The sequence below is a fragment of the Rhinoderma darwinii genome, chromosome 2 (assembly GCF_050947455.1).
Source record: "Rhinoderma darwinii isolate aRhiDar2 chromosome 2, aRhiDar2.hap1, whole genome shotgun sequence".
Classification (NCBI taxonomy): domain Eukaryota; kingdom Metazoa; phylum Chordata; class Amphibia; order Anura; family Rhinodermatidae; genus Rhinoderma; species Rhinoderma darwinii.
Genome location: NC_134688.1, coordinates 138,230,701 through 138,243,394, shown reverse-complemented (window position 1 = coordinate 138,243,394; position 12,694 = coordinate 138,230,701). Strand labels below are relative to the sequence as shown.

The following is a 12,694-nucleotide window of genomic DNA, read 5'->3' as shown; positions in this document are numbered from 1 at the left end:
CTAACAACGCTCAAGCAGGATCAGAATGGCAGGGGCCTTCTTATAGTCCAGGAAATCATGTGTGTTGATGATGATGATTTTTATGATGTGCGCGCGCTTGCCCTTTAAGAGCGGGCACGAGCGTGCGCGTGCACCCTACGAGACACAGCAGACCCAAGCGGAAGTGAGCGCTGGCGTCTCCTGTGTAGGAGATGGGGACCAGCGCTCACAGATCCATGGCTGCGGGTGTCAGGAGGTGAGTAGACCCGTGGCCATGGACGCTACAGATTCCCTACCACTTAGCCAGCTGTTGAGGGTTAGGCGAATTGTTGTGGAGTGTCACGAACACCACTCCTGGCACACGTGACTTGGATGCTACTGTAAAGGGGAACTCCATTTGTCCACTCTCACTGTTACACACACCTACCGCAACAGGCTAACAATGAGTTAAAACGCACCCCAAAATCAGGTCACACATCCACACAAAACGCTGCCACCACTTGCCTTATTAGGCCGACAAGAGCCTCCTCCTGCTAACACACACGTTCACACAGGCACACACTGAATCTAAATAGCATTCAACAGGTTATGCTTTTCCTCTTCAAGGTTGTGGGTAGGTTTAGAGCAGCAAGGAACAAACGTATTAATTTTAAGGTTTAATATACGAAAGTACAGTGCTTACAAAAAAGGTTACAAAAATGATGTAAATAAAATGACATACATATAAGCAAAACAGTTACAAAATAAAAGGGAATAAAGTAAAAAATAACAGACCTCTTACGTATTTGATAGGTTAGAGATCCCGCTGAGGAGAACAGCTGGAAGGTGGACAGAACTGCAATGTGGTCGCATCTCCTGTGGTCTGACACTGTGTATTTCTTGGTATGCAATTATAAAGGGTCCAAACAAGACCACTCACCCCTCCTCCTGGTCAGGTGGAAGGAGGATGGCTAATTACATGCAAAACAGGGAAAGTTGCCGGACACAATTACAATCGGTCATAACTCCTTATATGAAACTCATAGCGAGATACTATGTTCGTCAAGTTCCCGGGCATATATTAACCAACCTTGGCATACCACACATGACTATGAAATATTAATTAGGGTATGTTCACACGAGGTCATTATGTCCGTAATTGACAAACGTATTTCGGCCGCAAGTACCGGACCGAACACAGTGCAGGGAGCCGGGCTCCTAGCATCATACTTATGTACGACGCTAGGAGTCCATGCCTCGCTGCCGGACAACTGTCTCATACTGAAAACATGATTACAGTACGATAGAGAGCAAAAACCACGGCACCACATGGTATAGATCAATAAGATAGGCAGGCAAAGAATGATAAAACCATGCTCACCATTTAGCCATAGGTAGTTCGCGTTTAGGAATCCACGGGTGCTGCTGCCAGATCCGAACCGGTTAGTGCAGGTAACCGCCTGGTAGATGAATAGATAGATGAAAAAGTAGGATCTGTGGTGGCGCTGCTGTGTGGAGGGACGAGGAATATGCTCGTGGAGTCGGTTCTGTATAACAGATATTTATTTTACCAGGTGGCTACGCGTTTCAACGCCGAATTGGCGTCTTCATCAGGCATCATGAAGACGCCAGTTCGGCATTGAAACGCGTAGCCACCTTGTACAATAAATATCTGTTATACAGAACCGACTCCACGAGCATATTCCTCGTCCTTCCAGACAGCAGCGCCACCACAGATCCTACTTTTTCATCTATCTATTCATGATTACAGTACGGGACAGTTCTCCGGCAGCGAGGCAGGGACTCCTAGCGTCGTACATAACTTTGATGCTAGGAGCCCGGCTCCCTGCACTGTGTTCGGTCCGGTACTTGCGGCCGAAACACGTCCGTCAATTACGGACGTAATGACCTCGTGTGAACATACCCTAATTGTAACCAACATTCAGTTCTGGGGTTTCTCATGGCCGAGAATCCCTGCGCTTGAGACCCAAGGAGCATCTGAGTTCCTGGATCATATACACCTAGCTGGGTTATATACAATATGAATTATGACAGGGGGGCTTTGAAGGATTATATTTCTTTTGTCCCATACAGCCATTTCTGTAGACATGTGGGTACTGGAGTCTCGCTGTCTGGCCTCCAAAGTATTGATTATATTAGCACCCAGGTGTGATGGGAGCCTCACAGAGACAAAGTTGGTGTAAAGGATCTGCCAGGCACAACTTCTGTGTATACGCCCATAGGTAATCAGTCTGCACCTGAGTCTATGTCTCTGAGACTGACTCCATCTTCCACCACTCAGGATGGCAGGCTTAGGAGTGGGAGAGCCTATCGCAGCCTGGCCAGACGGAGCTAGCTCCCGCCCTCTGTCTATTTATACCTGCCTTTCCTGTTCCTCCTTTGCTTGTGATTCTTCTCGTGTGGTTTCCTGGCCCAGCTACAGCTTCTAACGATTTGATCCTGCTCCATACTGACCCTGGCTCACTGACTACTCTCCTACTCTGTGTTTGGTACCTCGTTCTCTCCTGGTTTGACTCGGCTCGTTCACCACTCTTGTTGCTCACGTTGTTGCCGTGGGCAACTGCATCTTTTCCCTTAGCTTTGTGTACCCTTGTCTGTTTGTCTCATGCACTTACTTAGCATAGGGACCGCCGCCCAGTTGTACCCCGTCGCCTAGGGCGGGTCGTTGCAAGTAGGCAGGGACAGAGTGGCGGGTAGATTAGGGCTCACTTGTCCGTTTCCCTACCCCCACCATTACAGTTGGTTCTTGTGTTGACATGCAAACTAATTTGATACATACTGATTATCCCCCACAGTCAGGGAGATTTACCTGTTGCATGGGCTTTAAAACATAACTCATGACACCTCTCCCTTTTATAGATGGCATGGGAGATTGATTCACAACCTGAAAATTAAGAATATTACCTCCCCCAAAGACTGGTTTATCACACCTCCCCCTTTATGATGTGCGCTGGAAAACTGACTTACAGGTAATTTCCCAAGCACATCCCCTTGGCGGGATAACCCATCGGCGTTCCCATATTCACTTCCCTTCTTATGCTGGATCGTAAAGTCATACTGCTGTAGAGCTAGGCTATTATCACCCGCTACCCTGTGTAACCAGCTAAGAGGGTTGTGATCGGTCACTACAGTGAAATTACACCCATAAACTTCTGCAGGGCCCACACAATGGCTAAGCACTCTTTCTCTAAGGTGGCATATGCAACCTCCCTGGGCAGAAGCTTTCTGCTTAAATACATAACTGGATGTTCTTCCCCCCTTGAATTTATCTGGCTGAGAACCGCACCCAGGCCATAGGTACTGGCATCAGTCTGGACCACGAACCTTCGGAGGAAATCTGGGGCTTGCAACACTGGAGAACTGGCAAGGGCAGCTTTCAGCATGGCAAGAGAGTTCTCACAGGCGGCTGTCCAATTCACTATCAGAGGCAGCTTCTTCATGGTTAGTTGAGTCAGGGGCCTCGCTAGGGCACTATAGTTAGATACAAATTTGTGGTAATACCCAGCGGTACCCAAAAAGGACATCACTTGTTTTTTCATGGTTGGGGTGGGCCAGGCTGTGATTGCATCTACCTTCCCGGGCTCTGTGTCCTAGGTATTGCACCTCCGTCATGCCTATCTGACACTTTCCGATCTTGATGGTCAGGCCTGTGGTTTGGACCCGTCTGAGCACCTGAGACAGGTGCGACAGGTGTTCTTCCCAGGTGGAGCTGAACACGGCAATGCCATCCAGGTAAGCTACTGCAAACCCTTCAAGTCTTTCAAGCAGCTGATTCACCAAGCGCTGGAAAGTGGCAGGTGCTTTTTTCATGCCAAAGGGCATCACGCTGGATTCATACAATCCGAAAGTTGTAATGAAAGCAGACCGTTCCTGCGCTTCTATGGACATGAGATCTGCCAATATCCTTGACTCAAATCCATAATGGGTAGGTAATGAGAGCTGGCTAACTGATCCAGTAACTCATCTATGCGGGGCATCAGATATGCATCCGAAACTGTGATGGCATTTAATCTCCTATAGTCTACACAGAACTGAGTCGTCCGGTCTTTTTTGGGGATAAGGGCTACAGGGGAGGCCCATGCACTCTGCGATTTTCGGATTACGCCCAGATCCAACATTTCATCTATCTCCCGTTTAATTTCTGCCCGCATCTCTAAGGAAACCCGGTAGGGGGGTTGTCTGATAGGAGGATGATCCCCAGTCTCCACATGGTGGACTGCCAGCTGGGTTCTCCCCAGTTTCCCAGTGAAAGTGGCTTGAAAGGGATGTAATACCCCACACAGCTGAGACATCTGGTTCTCAGATAGCTTCGGGCTAATCTGGGCATCCTCAATGGACCCAACCTCATGTGCGGTAGCGACTAGATCTAGAAGGGCATCACTCTCCCCTTCCTCTAGCCAACTGCACACTGGCAGGGCACATGCTTCCCGGTTATAATGGGCCTTCATCATGTTGACATGAAAAACCTTCTGCTTTTTCCTCACATGATCTGTGGTCACCACATAATTGACATTATTTAGGCGTTGGTGAATGGTATAGGGGCCTTCCCAAGCGGCCTGTAATTTATTTTGAGTCATGGGGAATAACACCCACACTTTCTGGCCCACTTCATAAACTCTTTCTCTCCCATTGCGGTCATACCATTGCTTTTGGCAGGCTTGGGCCTGCACCATGTTCTCCCTTACCAACCCGGTCAGGGTTTGCATCTGATCCCGGAACCTCATGACATACTCTATGACCGATACCTCTGGAGTAACCAATTCTCCTTCCCAGGATTCTCTTATCAGATCTAGGGGGCTCCGTACTCGTCTTCCATACTGGAGCTCAAAGGGAGAGAACCCCGTTGAGGCCTGCGGTACTTCTCGGTAAGCAAACAACAGGTGGGGGAGATACCACTCCCAGTCGCGCCCCTGGGACTCGACCAACATCTTGAGCATTTGTTTGAAGGTCCCATTAAATCGTTCACACAGACCATTAGACTGTGGGTGATAGGGACTGTCTACAAGGTGTTGCACCTGCGTTTTCTTACAGAGGCACTGCATCAGGTTGGACATTAAATTGCCAAAGGCATAGAGAATACAAATTTTATTGGACAATACAAAATACATAGTTAAAATAGACTACAAATCGAAAAACTGTATATCTCCAAATATATAGGAGGAGAAATGGGATCACAATGGTTATAAGTACATGCACAGGAAAAGAGAAAGTTCTCTGAAGGAGGGTATGTCAATTACTCTAAGGTAGTTTGAATAGAGATATACGGCAAGAACCAGAGTATACATATATTCATGTCCGATGATCTATCATATCACCAATCCAGTGAATCTTAAAACATATAGAGGAGGATGACAACAATAGTAAGTAAAAATAGTCTTTATTCACCCACACTAGTTATATCTAAAGGACATTTAAATATTCAGCTCAGCCTATCCGAGTCTCAATTGCAAGTATAAGAATTTACAGAGTGTAAATGACATAACAAGTCGTTAGATTATAGTAAAACCTGTATATTTACTAACCCATGTGACTCCTCAGATGTAGTAGCTCCTAAGTGTGGAGGAACCCCAACGCGCGTTTCGCGTAGATGGCTTTTTCAAGGGGTGTTTTGAATCATTTTGATTAGACCTCTTAAATACAATAGGTCGAGAGATCAGCTGATCTTACAGGCCAATAGAAGCCTGGATGTATTCAGCCGTGCGTGTCAAAGTCAAGTCATCGCGAGATTCCCGCACCGAGCCGTCGAGACCCGACCACGCGCAGACGGGTACAATCAACAGTCCGAGCGAGGTCCAGGGATGACAGGACCGACATGCATGGATGAAGAATAAGGTGAGCAGTAAGAGAGCCATGATGAAAACGATAATTTTCCCAAACAGGTTCAAAAGTCATAGAACCGATAAGTCTACCAGTTCAGATATGGGCCAATTTATATAGGTATTACGATAATCTAAGCACAAGACGCGATCCAACACAAATGTACATAGATACATCATAGTGATATAATAAGTTCCAGTGAAGTCAGTGAATAGCCATCTTCAACAAATAAAAAATCATATAAAGGGATATATCCTGAAAAAAATTATTAATTAAAATAGTGAAAGGATGACAAAGTGTTATATAGGCACATAATTGACTAATAATAATTAAACCAAATAAAAAAGTGATAAAGACACCAGAAAATAAATAATAATAAGATGCTGGCAACACTATACAGAAATGTCAGCAATAGCATAATATAGTGATTATATATAAGGGTTAAAGGATAACCCCAAACTAAGAGGTATGTGACAAATAGTGTTATCATATGTATTTCTACATGGATGACCACATAGAAATACATTGTATATGGAAAAATATATAAAAGAATATATTAAGTGTATACTAAGAAAATTATAATTATTTCATCAGGAAATAAAGATATACATAGAGAAGTCTATACATACAGTACTATTTACGAAGAGGATCACTTAGTACAAATATATTATCAAACATTAATATATCAACATCGTGTAGATATTTGAGATGGTCCCATCATATTCGAAGATATAAAAGCTGAAAATCTCTCAAACATGGATCCAGCCTCTCAAGTCCCAAATACGGCAATCACAGGTAATTCAGACATGCTCGATCAGAAGTAGAGGAGTAAGGTGGAAAACTAAACAGAACAAAAACATATATTAATAGACATACAGTTAAAACAAGTTAAAAACACAAATAAGGTAGAGAGTTTATAGGAATGAGACAAAACTTAGTGTCTCGTTCAGACCAACAGGGGCCATAGTACCTAGGGTGATAATCCACTTACATTCCCTCTGAGCCAATAGTTTCTTTACATCCCCGCCTCTAATACCACAAAAGACTCTGTCAATGCCCCATGCCCTGAAAGATTTTGGATCACAGGCATGGTGCGTTTTAAAATGTCTAGGGATAGTTTTAAGGAGTGTAAGGTCCTCAACATCTCTCGCAGCCACTATGTCACGCACATGTTCCCGTATTCTAATCCGTAGTTGTCTTGAAGTCAAGCCAACATATACCTTTTGGCAATCACAAGTTGCGTAGTATATAACATTCATTGTGCTGCAAGAGATGTAGTATCGAATCCTAAACTCCTTATTGTCAGTCATTGATACAAAGTTAGTTGTACGAACCATATTTGTACAAGCCAGACAATCACCGCAAGGGTAACAGCCTTGTCTAGGATTGCTTGATGTAAATGGATTACGCTGCCTCAGTACATAATGGCTTTTCACTAGCATGTCTTTTAGATTCATACTCCTTCGAGCTGTCATTAGGGTTTTTTTTGATAAATTTCCTGCCAGCGAGGGTTCTAGGTGCAAAATTGGCCAGTGCTTTTCCAAAACGGATCTCATCACATGCCATTGATTGTTTTATGTAGTGATGTATCTGATGCTATTATCATCACCTCTCTTTTTATTCGTTCCTGATGGATGTAAAATTGAATCCCTGGCTTGTAAGTTGTGCCCGTTTGTATCCCTTCTTTATGCTTCTATGGCTATACCCCCTATCCAAGAATCTTTCTTTCAAATACATAGATTGCTTCTCAAAGTTCGCATTTGATGAGCAAATACACCTCATTCTCAAGAACTGACCAGTAGGGACGGCTCCAATCGTCGACTGGCTGTGGGCAGAGCTGGCATGAAGTAGGGAGTTGACCGATGTCTTTTTCCTAAAAACATCGGTCTGAAGATGTCCCATGTTGTCCACCTCAATGCTAATGTCCAAAAAGTCAACCCTGTGCTTATCAAACACATAGGTTAACTTTATGTTCATATCATTAATATTTAGACATTGCATGAAGTGTGTAAGTTGCATCTCCGTCCCCTGCCAAATAAACAAAACATCGTCGATGTATCTCATCCAGCACTGCACATGGTCGACGGTGTGGGCACCATCACCATGGAAAACCTGCCTCTCCCAAAGGCCGAGAAACAGGTTTGCATATGACGGCGCACACGCCACCCCCATGGCAGTGCCTTGTTTTTGTACGTAGAACACATCCTTAAAGACAAAGAAGTTATGTGTCAGGATGTATTCCAATAGTTCCACAACCAGTCGACAAACGGGACCGCCCCAACTGCTCATCCCCAAAAAGAGGCGCACAGCATTCAACCCATCGCTGTGTCGTATGCTGGTGTACAGCGACTCAATATCAGCTGTCACCAGAATCATATCAGTGTCTAGGTTAACACCATCAATCCTTTTTAAAACATCTGTTGTGTCTTTCACATGAGATGGTAGACATTCAACCAATGGTTTTAGATAATGGTCGATGAATCTGCAGATGGGATCGCAGAGTCCTCCTATCCCTGACACTATAGGGCGTCCCGGGGGGTCTGTCATACTCTTGTGAACCTTAGGTAAAAAATACATGGTTGGAATTCTTGGGTATTGAGTCATCAACCCAGACAATACATTTTTTTGAATTATACCCTTCTCATGGGCTAGAGTTAGGATCTTTAATAATTCTGCTGAAAAAGTGCCGACCGGCTTATAGGCTAACTTCTGATAAGTTTTTCTATCTCTAAGTTGCCTAAAGGCCTCCTTTTCGTATTTATCAATAGGCCAGATCACGATGTTCCCACCTTTGTCCGCCGCCTTATACACCACATCATCATGTCCTTTTAGTTCATTTAATGCATTACGTTGATTTTTGGTTAGATTGTCATATTTTCTATTTGAAGAAATGCATTTAAAATAGTTTATTACCATCTTGGTAAAAATCTCCACTTGTGGACATATGGACAAAGGTGGGAACCTCATTGATCTGGGTATAACTGATTTTGGAAACCTACCTTGATCAGTAGAAATTTGCTCCTGTAATAGGTCTTCAAGGGCCTTAAGTGCTTCTTTTTCCAGAGCACTATTTAGTCCCAGATCTACTCCAGGTCTACTATGTAACTTTTTTAAAATTGGTTTTCGTGAGAATAGATATAGGTCCTTCATAGCTGCAAAGAAGTTAAAAGGGTTACTAGGTGAGAACGTCAATCCCTTACTAAGCACATCACATTGTGTCTCCGGGAGGGAATGTTTAGATAGATTAATCACCTCTAATGTATTCCTGGGTTTCTTCCCCTGTTGGTATGTCAGGACATCCTTACGTCTTGCCACCTGTCTCTCCCTGTTTCTACGAGGATAGGTGATTTCTTGAGGATTGACTGTCTCATCATTTCGTTTTGATGACTTGACTTTGACACGCACGGCTGAACACATCCAGGCTTCTATTGGCCTGTAAGATCAGCTGATCTCTCGACCTATTGTATTTAAGAGGTCTAATCAAAATGATTCAGAACACCCCTTGAAAAAGCCATCTACGCGAAACGCGCGTTGGGGTTCCTCCACACTTAGGAGCTACTACGTCTGAGGAGTCACATGGGTTAGTAAATATACAGGTTTTACTATAATCTAACGACTTGTTATGTCATTTACACTCTTTAAATTCTTATACTTGCAATTGAGACTCGGATAGGCTGAGCTGAATATTTAAATGTCCTTTAGATATAACTAGTGTGGGTGAATAAAGACTATTTTTACTTACTATTGTTGTCATCCTCCACTATATGTTATAAGATTCACTGGATTGTTGATATGATAGATCATCGGACATGAATATATGTATACTCTGGTTCTTGCCGTATATCTCTATTCAAACTACCTTAGAGTAATTGACATACCCTCCTTCAGAGAACTTTCTCTTTTCCTGTGCATGTACTTATAACCATTGTGATCCCATTTCTCCTCCTATATATTTGGAGATATACCGTTTTTTCGATTTGTAGTCTATTTTAACCATGTATTTTGTATTGTCCAATAAAATTTGTATTCTCTATGCCTTTGGCAATTTATATTTCAATAGTATTTGACTCCTTTTTCTCTTGTGCTTTATCTAATGTAAGTTGGAGTTTCTATTCTTATACTGGGGAGTATAGAAACCCGCACTCGCTGGTGACTCAGCCCATATGAGACATATGTTGATATTATCAGGTTGGACATTACCTGGGTCCCCTGGTCGGTAAGCATCTCCCTGGGAAATCCTACTCGAGCAAATACTTATCAGGGCATCAGCCACCTTGTCGGCCTGAATGGAGGATAACGCTATGGCTTCTGGGTACCGAGTAGCATAATCTACCACCGTTAAGATGAAGTGTTTCCTGGAACTTCTGGGTATGGCCAGAGGCCCAATGATATCCATAGCGATTCTCTGGAAGGGCTCATCAAGGATTGGAAAAGGGGCTAATGGGGCTTTCAGGATATGTCCCGATTTTCTCACCCTTTGGCATGTCACACAAGAACGGCAGGAGTTTGCTATGTCAGTTCCCATTTTAGGCCAATAAAAGTTATGAGCAAGCCTGGCTTTTGTCTTCTGTACCCCTAAATGTCCAGCTAAGGGGATCTCATGGGCCACCCTCATTAATTGCTCATGAAACTGGTGGGGTACTATGAGCTGTTGCTCTTTTAAAGATTGCCTGTTGGTGATCACAGGTAATAGTCTCCCTATACAGCCTGCCTTGATCCCAGAATATCCTCTCCTTGTCAGATTCATCAGGTGTTTTTCCAGCAAGGTCCCTTAGCTTACCTAAGCTGGCATCATCAGGTAAAGCGGCCTGGAACTCTTGGCTCTGGGTGGCTAGTAGAGAAGTAAAAGTGACAGCCTCGCTGGGCTCCTCTGTGGCACTTTCTGGGCTGTTAGCTGGCAGACAGATATCTAAGTTATGGCTATTTTGACTACGGGTCACGACTGATATGTAAGTCCGCTTCTGACTAACTAGGGTCTGGGAGTCACTCTGAGTATATATCATATTACCGTTATCAGGACATATCTCTAGAGCATCACTGGTTATATGACTATTACTGATTACCGTAGTAGCATCCCCCAATAGTATGGCAGTACATGGTTCCACATAGTCACATAGCACATTAACATCATTAGACAGTTCTACATGGCAGGGTTCAGAGAGATCAAGAGGGGAACATATTACCTTATCATCAACATCACACATTTCAACAGAGCTTGGGGGGTCATCAGAAACATCTGAAGCAACATACTGAGATACTAACCGTGCCAGGTCAGTACCTAATAAGACATTTGTGGGAATATTTTCAGACACCCCCACTTCTTTTAACCCCCTCACTGTACCCCAATCAAGGTACACCCGTGCCATGGGCAAAGCGGGGTGCACTCCCCCAATCCCTGTGACAGTCAGGGTTTTTCCAGGAATAATGTCCTCCGAAGGCACAAGTTTGGGACGGACCAGAGTCATCTCAGCGCCGGTGTCTCTCAGGCCCACAGTGACGGTATTGCCACTGGGTTTCCCCTCAATCCCACCCACACACAAAACAGCTGGAGCGGAACCAGGTGGCTTGGGCAGGGGGGCATTCTTCTTTTTCTCAGGGCAGGTAGTGCTGAGGTGGCCCAATTTGTTACACACAAAACACCTGCGGGAGGCAAATGCAGGCCTGGTGGGGGGGAACAGGGCAGGGACCCCCTGAGGGTCAGTTGGAAAATAAATTGCGTTTGCAGTTGGCTTACCCCCTTTCCAGTTGGCAATAGAAGGTTTCTGCACTGCTGGTTCCCGGTTGGCAACATAGGCATCCGCAATGTATGCTGCCTGGGCCGCATCCTTGGGCTCCCGGTCCAATACAAACTGTCGCACTTCCACAGGGCAAATGTGCAGCAATTGAACTTTAATTATTAGATCCTTCAGGCCCTCAAAGGTAGTGATGGAAAACCCTCGGATCCACTGCTGGAGGTTGATTCTCAGGCCATCTACCACATCCGAGTAGCTGTCATTAGGTCCATGTTGCAAAGTCCGGAATCTTTTGCGATACACCTCTGGGGTGAGGTTATATTTCCGCATCAAAGCTTGTTTGATGGCATCATAATCCCCATCCTGGTCTAGGGGAAGAGCTGCAAACACTTCCAAGGCTTTGCCCCTTAACCATGGGGTTAGGTACCTGGCCCATTGCTCACTGGGTAACTGGTACTGTCTGCAAGCCTTTTCAAATCCTCTTAGGAAAGTGTCCAGGTCCCCATCCTTATCCATAACAGGAAAATGCTCCAGATGGGGTTTAAAGGTGGTTATTGTGTCAGGGATCATTACTATGTATATTGTTTGAAAAATATTATCCTTACATATATATATATATATATATATATATATATATATATATATTTAGTATATTACACAAAGAGATTGGATTCATGGAGAACAAAGAGCCTGCATAACACGCCTATGGAAGACACCGCCCCCTGGAATGCAAAGAGGAGTGTGCAGAAGAATGTACAGGATAACTTACAGCAGAGGAGCCAATGGGACTTAAGCAAGTCCCACATCTCTAGGGAGGGGCATGTGTCTCCTCTGTCTGTTTCTTTGTTCTAAATAAAGTTCAGTTCTCCTCTTTGCTGACTGCTATGGCTGTTCGCTAAAGCACTTTCCATCAGCTTACTATCTTCTAACTTCCCTTTGTTCTCACAAATACCTTTTGCCCAATCTGTGGCTTGGAGCCTACCTCCTCTATGGATCCCACACACATCCATCAATTTCTTCATTTTACTCACATACTGCTTCCCTTCCCTTCGCTTCACTAAATCATGTGAATAGGACTGTCCGGATACGGACGATCCTGTAGATTTGAATATGAACCGTAAACCATCCATTCTAACAGTCTATATTATACACGTAATTTATATAAC

The 12,694-nt window shown here is 44.3% G+C and overlaps 1 protein-coding gene across 1 annotated transcript; it reads right to left on the bottom strand.

The window, feature by feature from the left end:
* Positions 1-10,418: 10,418 nt before the first annotated feature.
* Positions 10,419-12,047, bottom strand: LOC142741758 (uncharacterized). The gene has a single exon (XM_075851095.1). The coding sequence runs from the start codon at positions 12,042-12,044 to the stop codon at positions 10,419-10,421; it is 1,626 nt and encodes a 541-aa protein (XP_075707210.1). The 5' UTR covers positions 12,045-12,047.
* Between the last annotated feature and the right edge of the window lie 647 nt (positions 12,048-12,694).